The sequence below is a fragment of the Pinus tabuliformis genome, chromosome 9 (assembly GCF_031772625.1).
Source record: "Pinus tabuliformis cultivar Carrire ecotype Pingquan chromosome 9, CPIR1, whole genome shotgun sequence".
Classification (NCBI taxonomy): domain Eukaryota; kingdom Viridiplantae; phylum Streptophyta; class Pinopsida; order Pinales; family Pinaceae; genus Pinus; species Pinus tabuliformis.
This window is the reverse complement of record NC_142307.1, coordinates 1817160150-1817176345: the sequence shown is the minus strand read 5'-3', so window position 1 is coordinate 1817176345 and position 16196 is coordinate 1817160150. Positions and strand designations below refer to the sequence as shown.

The following is a 16196-nucleotide window of genomic DNA, read 5'->3' as shown; positions in this document are numbered from 1 at the left end:
TTGAGAGTGGGGTATGTATGTCAGAAGGAATCATAGTAGTTGATTAACATCATGGGATCATGAGCATATCCATGAATGGCTCTTGGTATGCTATGAGAAAGAAGAATGTTTCATGGATTTTGTTTGCAGATATTTCTACTCATAGTATTCTAATTTCATCTACTCTACCAGATGTTAAATTGTTATTATGAAGCACCTTATGATTGGACTATACAAGAAACCTGACATTGTTGTATCTATTTTGTGATGCTATATGTTAATCATTAACAATATTTGATTTCATACATCTGATTCCAATGGTTTTCTATTTTTTCAGGTGTTTATTTATTTATTTATTTTTCCGGCAGAAAAATATGGATAGGGCATGGGCATGTCGAGATCATGGAATCGAATAGATGGATGGGACTTATAGTGTTTTCAGTAGTAATTATCATCTGCTTCACCTACCCACCAGCCAGGTAGATTGTTTAATATTTTACTTTTTTGTCCGTGGGTCTATGTTTTCATCCTTCAGGCGACCGATAAATGATTGTTGTTTGGGTTTTCTGAAGGGAGGGATGGAACTTAAACATTCGATGAATTCCACCTCAGTCTGAATGTGCAAATATCTTAAATATTCTCATAAGTAATTCTATCATCTCAGAAATTGAAACAAAGTATCAATTCACATCTTGTGTCAATAGGAGGACATGTTATATTTATTTTGTTATTTGTGTTATCGAGTACTCACATGTCTGTTTAAGGTTAAAAAATTAGTAAACTGCATTCAAATTCATGCTAGTTACATTATTTTCTACTAGACAATTATATTGCAGATAAGTAGGCATTGTGCTGCTGGACAATTGTTCAACTTATGAATAATTATAGGTAACCAAAAAAATTGGTTTCTTTGGTAGAGAAATATTTAGCAGAAAATGAAAATAGATTGCTAGTCTTTGCTTTCACCTAGGACTAACATCCTTTGAGTTTTCTTCGATCTTCAAGACAAACTGTTTCCACTGTTAAAACTTAAATAGATGTAAGGTAGAGGGTAGGCAATATTTAGCTGGCCAGAGGCCAAGACTACTTTATGTAACCCAAAGTGTAATTGTGAACAACTATAGCTTGTATTGAAACACTTGAATATAGGCAATGAAGCACATAAAGTTCCATCGTAAGTTGCACATGTACATAATCAAAATGTTTGCTATTAAATAATTTAAGAATCAATACACATTTTAGCCTAGGAGACCATGACCATATACAACGATGAGAATAGAAAAATTATTTCCCAACTTAATATTCAGCCTCAGTTTGATTTTCTTGTTTCTAATCTAGGAAACCATGGTAAGAAGGCCTGTAGATCCAGAGGAGGAGCTCAGAATGATGGCTCAAGAAGTCCATGGTCATGTGGAAGCTGTTCTGAATAGTCTTTCTGCAAATGTTCCCAAAGTAAGACATCCATATGGATGAGCACACAATACAACCATACAGAATATGAGTGTTTATTCAGTCCATGATAATTGAATTGATGATTTGATGATTTGCAGGCTATGGTGCTTCGTCAAGTTGAGAAAGCCAAGGATGAAATGTTGACCCAACTTTATAGCTCAGTCAGGTAAGGTTTAATGAAAAATTTTGGTTAAGGTACGTTAATAATTAGTTTTATTATTTTCCCATTTCTATATTTTGCCAGACTGATTTTGATTTTCAATTGAAATCAAGTCTCTTGGGACTTTATGAAAGTAGTGTTTTTTGTCATTCTCTGCAGGTGTAGTAGATACCTGTTGATTGGAGCACTGTACATTTGAGATTTTGGGGTGCCTTTTCAAATTTTTGTTTAAAAAGGTCCTACATGGATTTAAACTTGGATCGATCCCAAGAGAACATTTGACTTATCAATTCTATTTTCCCGTGTTGATATGTATGTAGTGTGGGCTCAGTAGCAACACCTTTTGACCTCAATATCAATGACAATGGAGCAAATACGAGCTCCTTTTTGGTTCCTTTTTATTAGCACTCTGTTTTACTCGTTTATGTCTCTTTATTTTGAATTTTAATTTGATTTAATTTTGAATTTACAGACAGACTATGTTATTGGTTGTTTTGATCAATACTGGTTTGCTTTTCCTGCTTCTGTTGGCATTTTCCTCGTTGAATTGGCGAGGGTTCTGTATTATTCCACTTATATTTATTTGAATTTGGATTTAGTTTAACTTTGAAGTTATAGACAGACTCTGTTAGTGGTTGTTTTGATCAATACTGGTGTGCTTTTCCTGTTTCTGTTAGCATTTTCCTGATTGAATTGGCGTGGGTTCCATGTTTTTCCACTTCTATTTATTTGTTTCCTTCTTATTTACTGATTGGGATTTTGTTTGTTGTAGTATTCATGGGAAATGTGAAGTTATCATGTTTGATGTTACTGCACGATTGACTTACAAGAATGTCCCAACATGGCACAGAGATCTTTGCAGGTATCTCTTTTGCAGAGGGGTTGGATCTCTAAGTAGAAATGAAGGTTCCTTAAATGTGTGGTGGCACAACTGCCTGAACCAATTACCTAAATATCTTTGTGAATTTCAGGGTGTGTGAGAACATTCCTATTGTTCTTTGTGGAAACAAGGTTGATGTGAAGAATAGGCAAGTGAAAGCTAAGCAAGTTACTTTTCATAGAAAGAAGAATCTTCAGTACTATGAGATATCCGCAAAAAGTAACTACAACTTTGAGAAACCATTCCTGTACTTGGCACGGAAGCTCTCAAGGTGAGCCTTTAATCTAGTTTCTAATGCTCCCTAATATGAATGTTATATTAAAAAATTTGCATTGATTCTATAATGGGTTATTTTTATAGGGATCCAAACCTTCATTTGTGGAGTCACCTACTCTTGCTCCTCCTGAGGTTCAGATAGACCTTGCAACCCAGCAACAGTAAGTAGAATGTTATTTTCTTATTATTTTTTGTTAACTTTTATTGAAATAATTTGTTCCATTTCTAAAAGATTGAAATTTTGGCTTACAATCTTTTATGTTGCCAGGTACGAGGCAGAACTTGTAGCAACGGTGGCCCAACCCCTTCCAGATGACGATGATGATGCTTTTGAATATCTTTGTTAATATGCTTTTGCATATTTATGGATTGGTGGATTCAATTAGTTTTGTATCATTGGAGTTTTCTCTTGAGTTCTGAAATTTAATTTTGATTTGTATTTGGGGCTTAGAATAGCATTATCGCATCTCTCTATATGTGATTTGGGTACTGTGAAGATGTTTTCATCGGTGGAGTTGGCTAAGCTATCTTAGTTCAACTCCATTACAGAGTTATTTTTATATGCTAAGACATTTTTTTCCGGTATATACTCTTGCACATTTTTCACAAGAACGTTTTGTACTCTTCAAATATTTCAAGAATTCTCAAGTGCCTTTCGTTGTGTACTGTTGGGGGAAATGCTAGTTGCGATGATTGTTGCTTGTAATATATTATGGCTTGTTAAAACTTTCTCTGAAAATTCTAGCTATGTCTGAGGATTTATTTTAACTTTGAAATTGGTTTACATAAAGCTTGTACAATGAACAGTTTACCTGCTAGACTATCAAAATAAATGATATTATAAAGTAAGCGCTAATACCTTGTATATGGGCCAAATCCTCCCTTTGCAATATTGTTTTCATCCGGGACACTTTCTGTTGCAACTGTCAATGTTTCCATGGTAAAAACTATTGGTTGACCCTACGTATAGCCTCTGTTTCCATTCGGGGCTCTACAGATTGCAATTTCTGCAATGCGAACTTGCAATTTCTAACTTCGATTAGAAGTCGTGCAACATCCGTATGGAAAAAAGATTGTATTCACAATAACATCAAGAGGAAAGAAAGATGCATGTCCTCTAGAATGGATCTTCACACTGAGACCAATGCTAATGGTGTTGAGAAACTACTGTGCAATGGAATAAACAATGTTGAGGTGTAGAACAAATATATTTTGCCTCCCCAGGAGCAACCCAACATGTCTCAGGTATCTTTCTGCGAGAGCATTCCAGTGGTGGATCTGAAACACCTGGATGGCCCTAGCAGAACCACTGTCATACAAAAAATCCAACGTGCATGTCAGGAGGATGGCTTTTTCCAGGTACAACATTCAATCTCCAATGTCCCAAGTTATGATTTTTTTTGCGGAAGGGACTAGATTCATGAGGCTTTGAATTTTGAATCTCATGATATTGTGATATAAACTGTTTTGAAGATTTGAATTTTGAATCTCATAATATCTCTCAATAAACTTCCAAAATCTCAATTATGAACATTAATTCTTAAAAAAAATTATGTTCAAATTCAGTATTAATATGGTTGAAGCTGCATGATATGATCAGATAGTGAACCACGGGGTACCAGAGAGGGTGATGAAAAACATGATGGGAATCGCCAAAGAATTCTTCGAAATGCCGATGGAAGATCATGCATGCCTCTATTCAGAGGATCCAAAGCAACTGGCTCAGCTTGCTACAAGCTTCAATATTCACAAAGATGAAGTCCTTAACTGGAGGGACTATCTGAGACACCCTTGTTTTCCATTACACGAAGTCATCGACTCTTGGCCTAAAAAACCTACAGCCTATAGGTAGCCATTAAACCTTATGTCAACCATTAAAGCAGGAATCATAACTCATTTGGCTTAATATAATATTGAATCTTTTTTTACAAGGAAATTGTAGGCAAGTATGCTATGGAGGTGAGGGCACTGTGTTTAAAGCTATTGTCTGCAATTTCTGAAGCTCTAGGACTCCATTCTGATTACTTGAATAATATTTTTGGGGAACACAGACAACTGTTACTTGTAAATTACTATCCACCATGCCCAAACCCAGATGTTACCCTTGCTTTAAGAAGCCATTTAGATGCAGGTGGCATCACTGTTCTAATGCAAGGCGATGTCAGTGGTTTGCAAGTACTTAGAAAAGGGAAGTGGGTTGCTATAGAACCCATTGCTAATGCCTTTGTTATCAAACGTAATAAGCGAGTCTTCCTCAGTTAAAATCAAAATAATTCATGGGCTACATAAGAAACCTCATAAGCTTTTGATAAGTGATCAGTTAAAGAATATTTGTGATGAGTCTGTTCAGAGTATTAATTTTCAACAATGATCAAAAATATTTTGAAAAAGAAGTTAAAATAATAATGATCAAGGATTTCAATGGATCCAACACCACCTTCAAAGCCTCCTTATAGTTGGCCTTAAGCATGTCCATAGGTCGGCAAACAAAGTGGCTGATTTTCTTGCCAACCAGGGTGTTATCAGCACAGAGATTAAAGTGGCATCAAATTGGCATGAGCTGCCGCACATCAAGTTAAAGGAGGTTGTTCAGGAACATGCAGAAAATGATAAGCTGGAGTTTAAAGATAGAGCCTGGGACCAGGGATAAATTTGACTCAACCTTTGCTTTCAACAGCTGAATGTGTCATCATTATCAGATAGACGATTCTGTGGCGTGGTGGATACCTAGTCTGGCCACTCATATTCCTAGAGAAAACGAGAGGATGCTCTCTGTTTATTGTGGGGATCGAAACGAGTCCCTCAGATCTTCATTCAGTGACAAATCCCTCATCTATTCAGGGTTCCAGGTTCGAACAAGGAAGATCCACAAGCGCAGACAGAGCCCTGTTTCTTCCGGCAGACGGTCCTTCAAGATTTTGGAGTCTCGGCATGGTTTACCACCCCCTAGGCGGTTTCTGGATGATCGCACAACTTTCTGTTGGAAAGCGGTTTTGATGAAAATGTAGCGATGCCACTCACCCTCAAACACATGGCAAGGAGAGGGTTCCAAAAACTGCTCTTCCCCGCTCCCTAACGTCGGCCCTTCTTATCCCGTGTGATATCAATATCATCCGTTGGATTTATTCAACAACGATCCACAGTTGCAGTGGTTCATGCAACTTGGGGGTAGGACTATTATACTTTGGTCTTTTTGACGGAGCAATATCCTCCTCGACCGTCGATATTAATGCTTTTTATTGGACGTCTCAGATGAACAGGGCTTTTCCTAAAGTGGTGTTGTCGGTTATTTCACGTACTTTCTGGAAGCCAAATTGCATTTTTGTTCATTTTTCCATGGCTTCGGGTTTCTTTGTATAACTATAAGGTTCTGACCTGGAGGTCTTGTACTCCTTGCATGTAAAATTGTACACTATTTTTTTTTTTTGGTTTTATGAAACAGAAGGATCCATACTTGCTTTAACAAAAAACTAGGCGGGCATAAAAATGTTCCATTACAGACCGTTCAAGCGAAAGAATACTCACTCTATAATACTGTGTAATCCAGTTCTATATATCACACTCACTCTATAATACTACATAATCTAGTTGAGCGATCAAGCTATATTTTTGATAACATGATTGAAGCATAAAACTAACCCATACCTGCCACCAACGAAATTCCTACAATCTTGTACAATTGATAATTGTAGCTATCAAGCCTGCCTAGGTATTCTTGTGGGTATGTTGTCTATCGAACACATAAATGTATCGCCATTTCATTAATTGGGTTCTGGATTGATTTCTGCATAAGGATTCGCATTGTCTAAATCTAAAGTCGTTTCCATTCAACAGTCTACAGATCCTTCTTTAACTATTGTAAAACTAGGAGATGTAACACTTATCAAAGCTAAGGTAGCATCTTAAATCCAAACTTCTGACTCCCATTTGAAGTAGTAAAACTTGGGTGTAAATTTAGTAATGAATTGAATCCCCTCTTGCTAAACAAAGGTAATATTAATAACCCATATACGCTAGTTTCTATCAGACACGGATTTATGTGGTGGTTTCTCTCATTTACGAGTACTATTTGTGAACTTTGAATGTGAAACTACTTTGAAAGAACATTCAAAATGATTTTATTTTATTTTTTAAATAATTTTCTGTATTGTCTCTAGAGAGACAATAGTTTGAATTATGATTTTATTTATTTATTTTTTAAATAATTTTTTATATTGTCTCTAGAGAGATAAAATCAAATTGTCTCTTAATAGACAATAATTCTTGTCTTTATAGAGACAATAATAATATGTGTTCTATATTGTCTTTATAGAGACAAATTTTTGAGACATTATATTTTGCCACACCCGCTTAGAGACAATATTTAAGACAATACACGAGTTTCTTTTTGTCTTAAGTTAAGACAATTGACTCAAATATTGTCTTAAAACCCCCCTACATGTAGTAGTGATTGTTTCCTTCCCCATAATGTAATGCTTCCATTGACAACATATCTACATAATGGAATAAATATCTTTGTTGTAAGTGGGGTACTTTCATACTGTGTCTGAAAGTTTCTCACTGTGGTAAGCCACTGGATGCCCATGTTGACTAAGAACTGCACCAATAGCATAGTCGGAGGCATCATTCTCAATATCAAATGGTTGTTGCAGGTTTGGTAATGTGAGCACTGGTGCAGAACAGAGGCAATTCCTCAACTCAGAGAACGCTAGTTGTTGGGTTCTCAACCAAAATAACTTTGTTTTGCTTCGCCCTTAGTGACTTGACTTAATGGCCAAGTGATATGAGAGAACCCCAACAAGAACCTACGGTAGAAACCCTCACTAAAAATCTTTATAACTTAATTTATTCTTATTAAGTCGATTCTTATTAGTATCTACCAAAGCAAGACTCAATTTATTTGTTGATTACTATTAGTTTAGCATTGACCAATGCAACTTATACGTTTCTTATAAGTATCTACCAAGGCAAGACTCGATTTATTTGTTGATTACTATTAGTTTAGAATTGACCAATGCAACTTATAATGTTTAGAAATAAATATTTATTTTTCAATATTATAGAAAAATTATTTTTCAAACATTTGATTGGACAATATTTTGAAGCTCTACAATGTCATGTGGATAATTACTTCCAATTTTTTTGCCATAATTTTTGCATGCAGTTGTAATATTTATGCCATGATTTTTAGACATTTGTGAACTGATTTTTCATAAATCCTTGAAAGTAACTTATATTCACATAAGTAATATATTTAAGCAAGTATTTTCATTAAATACCCACCAAAATTTCTGCAAGTCCTTGTCGTATGAATAGGTGTCGTATGAAGTCACTTACAACTTTTGGAGCATTGGTATTGATAAGCCATGGTATTGTGGAAAAACCTATTTATAGTCGTATGAAGTCAGTTACATCTTTTGGAGCATTGGTATTGTAAGCCATGGTATTGTGGCAAAGCCTATTTATACATAAAAAATTTCCATGATTAAGAATGTTTTTATATTTTTTTTAAATGTATGTATGTTTATAGTACATATTAATTACTTTTACAAATTATTATTATTATTATTAATTTTAATTTTTTATCATTAAAATTATTTTTTATGATTTTTTTAATTTTAATAATATGAAATTTGTTATAAACAAAATGTTTTAATATTTATTACATACTTATTTGTATTTACTAGTTACTAGTGATTTAATTTCTATGAGTATGTTAATTATTTAAAATTTATTCTTAATTTTTAATTTTAAAAATAATTATTTATTTAAAATCTTCTCATTAACAATATAAATTTTAATAGCTACATACTTATTTATTACATACTTATTTGTATTTACTAGTTACTAGTGATTTAATTTATATGAGTATGTTAATTATTTAAAATTTATTCTTAATTTTTAATTTTAAAAATAATTATTTATTTAAAATCTTCTCATTAACAATACTTACCTGATCCTGGACACACCCGCGGTCGAATGTCACTATACAAACAGTCGTTGCATGTGTATTGGGGGATGAAACGTTTACTAGCTAAAGCCATGGAACAGGTTGCTCTAGAGATGGCAGAGTTGATTCAGGGAATTCCCACTATGAAAAAGGAGCTGAAAAACATTCAAATCATTCTCATGATGCAAGAAAAGAAGATGGACGATATTGTGCAGCTGTTACAGGCGGGGGGTTTGGGGGTCAAGCTGGAGAAGGAGGGGCCAGAGGACCCAAAGCAGTAGCTTACAGTAGCGCAGCAGTCATATGTTACAGCAGCAGTGCAGCGGCTTTTTCAGTATGGTTGGTTTTCTATGTTTTGTTTATATATATGCTGATGGGCAAAGACTCTAAATTGTTAGTAAAACTAGATGTCTATATTGCATGGATAGAAAGACTGGTTACTTTTTGTTTTTGGATGGCTGTCAAACATTTCAGATGGTAAGCCTGGTTTCCCTTAAGGGCGGGCGATGACCTGTCCATGTTTTGTAATTTTCAAATGGTTTTATAGTAATGGCAAATAGAGTACCGCACTAGCTTACAAAAAAAAAAAAAAAAATTTAATAGACAAATCAATATTTTAATAAATATTAACAGAAAATTAACATGTATGGCCATATAATTTTATTAATAAAACAATAGGTAGATAATTAATGTAAAATAAATCCTCGTATCATACTCACTTCATGCAACTCATAAAATATTAGATAAGTTAATCGTAGTTTTATTATAACCCTGTGCAAAAATAACTCTTAGAGTGCATTCCCACGTAATTATTGTTATGTAGTCTGATCGATAAGATACTGATAGCTGCAACGTCGTTTCCTATATACTCTGCGAGTTTAAAATCCCTGTAGTACAAGCTGTCCCGAAATTCCATTACTTAAATACCACTTCGCTATATGATATTTTTGTTTGTAGCTTTATATGGAATACTACGTTAAAGACAAATATAATACGTTGGGAGGAAACATGGAAACACGGAATACTAGGTTGGCAAGAAACATGGAAGCAAGACTACGTTGGGAGGAAACATGGAATACTACGTTAAAGACCAATATAAAAGAGATGATAACACCGTGTAAGTGGGTTATTTAAAATTATTTGTTTGTCTGTTTATCAGTTAAATTGAGCAGAAAATTGTTAAAATCACAAGTTTAAGTTGTGAATTTTCTGTAATATAAATATTTTAATAGTTTTAAATTTGTGAACGGTCTATAATATAAATATTTTAATAGTTTTTCAAAAATATTGAATCTATATATAAAGTTAAAAAAACAAAACCCAATTGAAATAATAAATATCAAAGTTTAACAGTAAATTTCCCAGAATCTCAGCTCAAAACAAAACTCACCTAATTCAAATAATAAATATCAAGGTTTGACAGTAAATTTCCCAGAATCTCGGCTCAAAACAAAACTCTCGCTAGACCATATCTGTTTTAAACTGAAAGATAATTTGAAGAAGTTTGTATAACCAAAGCTTCAAAAATATTTTAGGAAACTTAGCATGTAATTTAGTAACAATTTTATATATATATATATATAAAAGTAAGTTTTAAATAAAGATCTGTCCTTTTCAATATTCATAAAACACTATAATTTTCAACATTTTGAGCAAAGTTTGTGAAACGGAATTGGGGAGTCCATTATTTCCCGTTCAAATAGACTCTTGTGGTTGAGGAAGTCAATCGAATCACGCAAAGTGAATTTCCGTCTATATAGACCTCCGGGACCGAGAAAGTCCATTTGGGTTTGGTTAGCATAACAGAGAAAAACCTGACTGCGCGCCTCTCTAATTTTATAATTCTTGAACAATTTCACGTTCTTCCCACTAATGACTTATGTAAAAATCTCAACCTTTTCTGGACACGTCGGCGTGTAAAAATTAACATAGAGACAGCGATACTGTTTTCGAACATCACCTTTTTTTCATTTAAATATGTCATTTAGGTAGTAAACAATCTTTATATATGGCTGAGCTTTTCACAGACTATCATAAGTTTTGATTACCTAAAAAATTTGTAATGTGGAATTAATGAGAATAGGGTTTAGGAATCAATCTACACTATTAACATTATACACATTACAAATTTTTTTTATTAAAATTGTCGTTTTCATTACCAAATTTTATCATATAATCCTACACAAATCGATTTCTCTACTTCCATTAACGTCAAATCAAGGAAGAGGAAACCTTTGTTTGGCGGGACTCGGGAGTCTCAAATATAGTTAACATAGTGCTCATATATGTGGCTCATTGACATTGGAAATGAATATAGTAGCACTCATCAGTGCAAACCTTGAACCTAGACACATGATAAAGCAGAAATTTGCGCGAACAAACCGTCAATCAAATTCTGCCAACTTCCAATCCTATCTTTATGTAAAATCATCTCTACCTAATGGATCCAATGGCCCACGTCAGAATACATGATCTCCAGCCTCATGGATTGTAGTGTCCGATAGCCATAACTTTTTCATCATCTCCAACAACTCCCAACTCTGATGAGCAGTTGTGCTGTTTATATAAACCCACGGCTCCTCTCTTCCTTGCAATATTCTCATCCCATGCATTTCATAGAGATGGAAAGGGATATTTATCATCTACTCCCTCTTTTCCTCCTCATCGATTTTTCCATAATATGCTCATGCACTTACTCTGACATCCCACACCGTCCCTCTGCTGACCCGCCTTTTCATCACAATGGTAAGCCTTTACCAGGTCATAATCCTTCGTTACCCCCACAGTCACACAACAAGCATTCTCGTATCCCTATCTGTAAAACCCCGCAACACCACATGAAGCTACCTATTCGTCCCCACATCCTCTGGATTTTGCCTACCGTTCATCGCTGATTTCCAAAGCCCATCCTCCACTAGTTGAGAAGCATCAGCCCCCCCAAGTCGGTACATGATGGACGCCACCCTTCCCGGACGGGTAAGCCCCATTATCCCATTAAACTTCCCTCACACTCTCCCCACTTGTACAAATCTCCACCCCCTCGTATTCGCCATGGTGACATCAACACCACCCCTTCTCCCATTCATCACTAATACAATAAGTTCTCTGGGCTCCTCTACTTCTACACACCCAACAATCATATCTCTGTCAGGAATTCTGCAAATTTTATTGCATGGTATGTAAATGTGTTAGAAAACCTCCACAGATGAATCTAGCTAGTAAAGGTTGAACACACAGCTTTGCAGAGCAAAAACACTAAAAGAAAATCGAAAGAAGAAAAGAATGATACATTTGAAAATATGTTACAATGCTCATGATATAGCACACTAGGTGAAGATCCCAAGGTAATGCACTATAGTGGTGATCAATGAGAAGACTCAATGCCTACAACAAGTTCCGGAGATAACTAGTCAGTTGCGGAGTTAAAGAAGGAGCAAATCAAGGAGTAAATCATGCAAAATGAATCTTGCATGCAATCCCATGCTCTAACTAAGAGTCCGCATGTAGGTGTGTAGTAGTTCCAACATGCAAAAGGAATCTTGCATGCAGTCCCATGCTCTAACTAAGAGTCTAGATGTAGGTGTGTAGTAGTTCCAACACCCCCCCTGAACACCACTATGGGGAAAAATAGAAAATGGGCCTTGGAAACTAAGGCCAAAGGTCAACCAAAATATAGTGCAACTTGTACTAAAATTGAGGAAAGAGGGAAAACCTCGTGGGAAAACCCCCCCCTCAAAATACAATGTAATCAAAAGAAAAGAGGAAGAAAAATACATTTGCTAAGCAATCGTGTCCTTCACTCCAAGACAATCGCGCAAAGAGCGAAACTTCTACTCAGTGAATGTCTTGGTGAAGATGTTTGCAGTCTATTCTGCTAAAGGACAGAACTGCAAATCAATGACCCGATCATGTACTAAGTCTCTGATGTAGTGCATATGGATCTCTATGTGCTTCGTCCGCTGCCGCTATACTGGATCCCTGCAAAATTTGAGAGTGCTCTGGTTGTCACACCAGATGACAATGGGCTGGTCGAACTGGACGCCCAACTCCGTGAGGAAGTGTTGTAGCCACAGAGCCTGAATGGTGATGTTGAGGCTGAGTACCGAGGAGTAGTCAACATCTCAGAGGGCCACAACACTCAGTCTAGGATCTGGCCCTATTTGTCGGTATGCAGCTTGCTTCTTGCTCGACCAACAGATAGGGCCAGATCCTAGACTGAGTGAATATCCAGAGGTGGACTTGCGATCAATGCTGTCTCCCGCCCAGTCAGAATCTGTGAAGCCAAGGAGATTCAATGTAGTGCCTGCTGCATAGTGAATCCCGAAGGTGATGGTGCCCTGCACATATTGGAGGATGTGCTTGGCAGCATTCCAGTGTAGCTCATGCGGCTCCTACATGTATCTGGAAACTGCCCCTACTGCATATGAGAGATCTGGTCTGGAGTGGGTGAGGTAAAATAAGCTCCCCACTAGCTGTCGGTAGAGAGTGTTTTCATCTAATGGAGTGTCACCTCCATCCTCAAGGCGAACCCCAGACAGAAAAGGAGTCGGTGCTGGGTTGCAGTCAGTCATGCGAAATCTCTCGAGGAGATCCCGTGCATACTTAGCTTGAGAGAGTTTGATGCCTGTGGCATTCTGGCTGATCTCAAGACCAAGAAAGAAGTGTAATGGACCCATGTCCGTCATCAAGAACCTATCATGCAAGGCCCTCTTGACTGTAGCAATGGCTGAAGCCGAGCTGCCAGTGATTAGGAGATCATCTACATACAAAACTAAGATAAGAAGAGAATCATGTGTCCTAAGCATGTAAACATTCGGATCAGACTTACATCTTTCAAAGTTTTGTGATAAGAGAAAAGAATCCATCTTCGCGTACCAAGCTCTCGGGGCCTGCTTAAGGCCATAGAGAGATTTCTTCAGTCTGCAGACCAAAGATGAATCTTGAATGAAACCATGTGGATGCTCCATGTAGATCTCCTCAGATAGGTCTCCGTGAAGAAAGGCATTCTTCACATCCATCTGATGTACTTCCCACCGCTGGGCAGCCGTAATGGCAAGTGTAAGGCGTATGGAATCCGTCTTTGCTACTGGAGCAAAGGTCTCGTCATAATCAATGCCATGCACTTGTTGTAAGCCTTTGGCTACTAGCCTTGCTTTCCGTCTGGTGATTTTCCCATCTGCAGCACTCTTGGTCCTGTAGACCCATCTGCATTGGACAAGTTTCCTTCCTGAAGGAAGGGGGACCAGATCCCAAGTTTGGTTCTCGAGGAGGGAGTTATACTCCTCCTCCATGGCGGACTCCCAAGATGGATGCCCAGCAGCCTCAGCATAAGACTGTGGATCAGAAGACTGAACCAAATGACAATGCTAGGAGGGTGATGGTTTAGTGGCAGTGAGGACAAGAGGAGGCTCAATAAACTCTGAGCTAGTCCTCTGCAGATCAGAATTATCCCCCACAAGACTATTTCTAGCAGCTGGTTGGTCTTGTGCATTGTTGGCATTATGTTTTCTGGTATGACTGTATGTTACAGATGTTGTACTTGATGGCAACTCCAGTGGTAAGGCTCTCAGTTTGATAAAATTAAGAAGGACGCAGGCAATCGGTTAATACAGTGCATCCCCGCAGGTATACCATGCAGAAACCGCGTCCAGGGACGCCGGCCGGCCGCTCAGGGGGTGCGTCCATCCAGTGCACACATTTCAAGACAAAAGAAAAGCACGTGGGGGTTTCTTGTGTGGTATCTAGTCGACGATTTTGTGTTTCTATGGTGTCGGCTCGTGGTATTGTTCCATGTTTTGTGGAGGAGCTTGCCTATATAAAGCAAAGGAGTTCATTTGGATTTATCATCGTCTTTGGTTGAATATCTCTTGGTGAGATCTAGTCCAGATCTATGAGGGCGAATCTTCTAATGGACTGTGATCTCTATGGCGCATGATCAGATCTGTAGATCTGACTGTTTGGGCTAGTTCTGAAGTCTTCATATCTTTTATATCTGAAGGGACGCAGGTTCAGTGAAGGGCAAGTGCGTCGAGACGCAGTACAGTAAGGGCTCAGGTGCATCTCTGAAGCGAAAGACGCGGCGCGATAGTATTATTGGATGTGTCTCTGAAGCAAAAGACGCGGCGCGATAGTATTGTTGGGTGCGCCGGTACGCAGAGCAGTTTAAAGGAACAGTGCGTCGGCACGCAGAGCAGCAGACGGTAAACTGCGTCCAGTCGCAGGCCACAGAAAGAAAAATTGCGTCCCTGTCCTAAGATGATCTGTTGACTGTATTTTTATGTTCATAAGGTGTTCTAGGTTAGTGGACTGTAACTGTTGTATACTTGTTGATCATTTGATTCTTCATGAAAAGAAATAGGGGGTTGTAGCTCCCTTCCAGGAGAGACTGGAAAACGAGAGAGAGTTGTAGCTCTCTGCAGGTTGCAGCCTGCGTACTGGTAAAGGACTGCACCAGTACAAAATCATTGTAAAAGAATTTCTAAATTGAAAGAAGATAGAGACATATTGCAGCAGGTGGTTTTCTCCCACATTGGGTTTCCACCTTACATCTTGTGTTCTTTGGTGTGACTGTCTATTTTCTTTGTTCATGCTCATTATTTTATGGTACTGATATGCAAGAATAATTCAAAAGATCAAATAAGGATGATTTGTTAAATTGCTAGATAATACTGATTCACCCCCCCTCTCAGTATTATTTCCAACAATTGGTATCAGAGCAGGTCCTTCAGAAAAGCTTGATCGCTTGAAGGTAGATCGTTCATCATGAGCAACTACGAGAGAGAAGCATCAATCAGGCCACCGGTTTTTGATGGGACAAACTTCAATTATTGGAAGGTAAGAGTTACTGCATATCTTCAATCTCTTGGTACAGAAGTTTGGGACATTGTAGAAACAGGCTATGCTTTTCCTTCAGCTACTCCTACAGATCCAGCTGAGAAAAAGAAGTATGAAACAAATGCAAAAGCAGTCAGTACTCTATTAGGAAGTATATCCCAAACAGAATTCATGAAGGTGATGCACTTCAAATCAGCAAAAGAAATATGGGACAAAATGCTCACAAGCTATGAAGGAGATGAACAGGTAAAACAAGCTAAACTTCAAACTCTCAGGATTCAATATGAGACTCTCAAGATGTATAATGATGAAAGTGTGGCTAATTATTTTCTTCGGGTAGATGAGATTGTTAATTGTATGAAAAATTTGGGTGAAGAAATAAAAGAGTCTATAGTAGTTCAAAAGATTCTAAGATCATTATCCCCCAAGTTTGAATCTAAAGTATCTGCAATAGAAGAAAAAGAAAATCTCCGTGTTCTCACTATGTCTCAGCTACATGGAATTCTAACTGCTTATGAAATGAGAAAGCGAGGTCCATCAGACAGAAGGGAGGCTGCTTTTAAGGCATCAGGCAAAGAAGATCACTATGAAGCAAGCCTTGTTCCAGAAGAAGAGGAAGAAGAATCAAATTTTGTCAGAAATCTTCAAAGGGGTTCTGGAAGGTT

The 16196-nt window shown here is 37.2% G+C and overlaps 2 protein-coding genes across 2 annotated transcripts; both read left to right on the top strand.

The window, feature by feature from the left end:
- Positions 1-1323: 1323 nt before the first annotated feature.
- On the top strand, positions 1324-3094 carry LOC149156046 (uncharacterized). Its single transcript, XM_089444617.1, has 7 exons — positions 1324-1431; positions 1530-1597; positions 1912-1981; positions 2064-2152; positions 2364-2453; positions 2563-2742; positions 3016-3094. The coding sequence occupies exons 1-7, from the start codon at positions 1324-1326 to the stop codon at positions 3092-3094; spliced, it is 684 nt and encodes a 227-aa protein (XP_089300743.1).
- An 889-nt stretch (positions 3095-3983) lies between these two features.
- Positions 3984-5755, top strand: LOC149156045 (protein DMR6-LIKE OXYGENASE 1-like). Its single transcript, XM_089444616.1, has 4 exons — positions 3984-4106; positions 4348-4506; positions 4680-4922; positions 5447-5755. The coding sequence occupies exons 1-4, from the start codon at positions 3984-3986 to the stop codon at positions 5753-5755; spliced, it is 834 nt and encodes a 277-aa protein (XP_089300742.1).
- Positions 5756-16196: the final 10441 nt, after the last annotated feature.

Excerpts from the sequence above, each read along its gene's own strand:
- LOC149156045 (XM_089444616.1), top strand. The coding sequence starts at position 3,984 with ATGTCTCAGGTATCTTTCTGCGAGAGCATTCCAGTGGTGGATCTGAAA. Across the intron at positions 4,107-4,347 it reads AGGAGGATGGCTTTTTCCAG|ATAGTGAACCACGGGGTACC; the intron begins GTACAACATTCA and ends TGATATGATCAG. Across the intron at positions 4,923-5,446 it reads GCGATGTCAGTGGTTTGCAA|ATAGACGATTCTGTGGCGTG; the intron begins GTACTTAGAAAA and ends CATCATTATCAG.
- LOC149156046 (XM_089444617.1), top strand. The coding sequence starts at position 1,324 with ATGGTAAGAAGGCCTGTAGATCCAGAGGAGGAGCTCAGAATGATGGCT. Across the intron at positions 2,153-2,363 it reads GTTGAATTGGCGAGGGTTCT|TATTCATGGGAAATGTGAAG; the intron begins GTATTATTCCAC and ends TGTTTGTTGTAG. Across the intron at positions 2,743-3,015 it reads TTGGCACGGAAGCTCTCAAG|GTACGAGGCAGAACTTGTAG; the intron begins GTGAGCCTTTAA and ends TTATGTTGCCAG.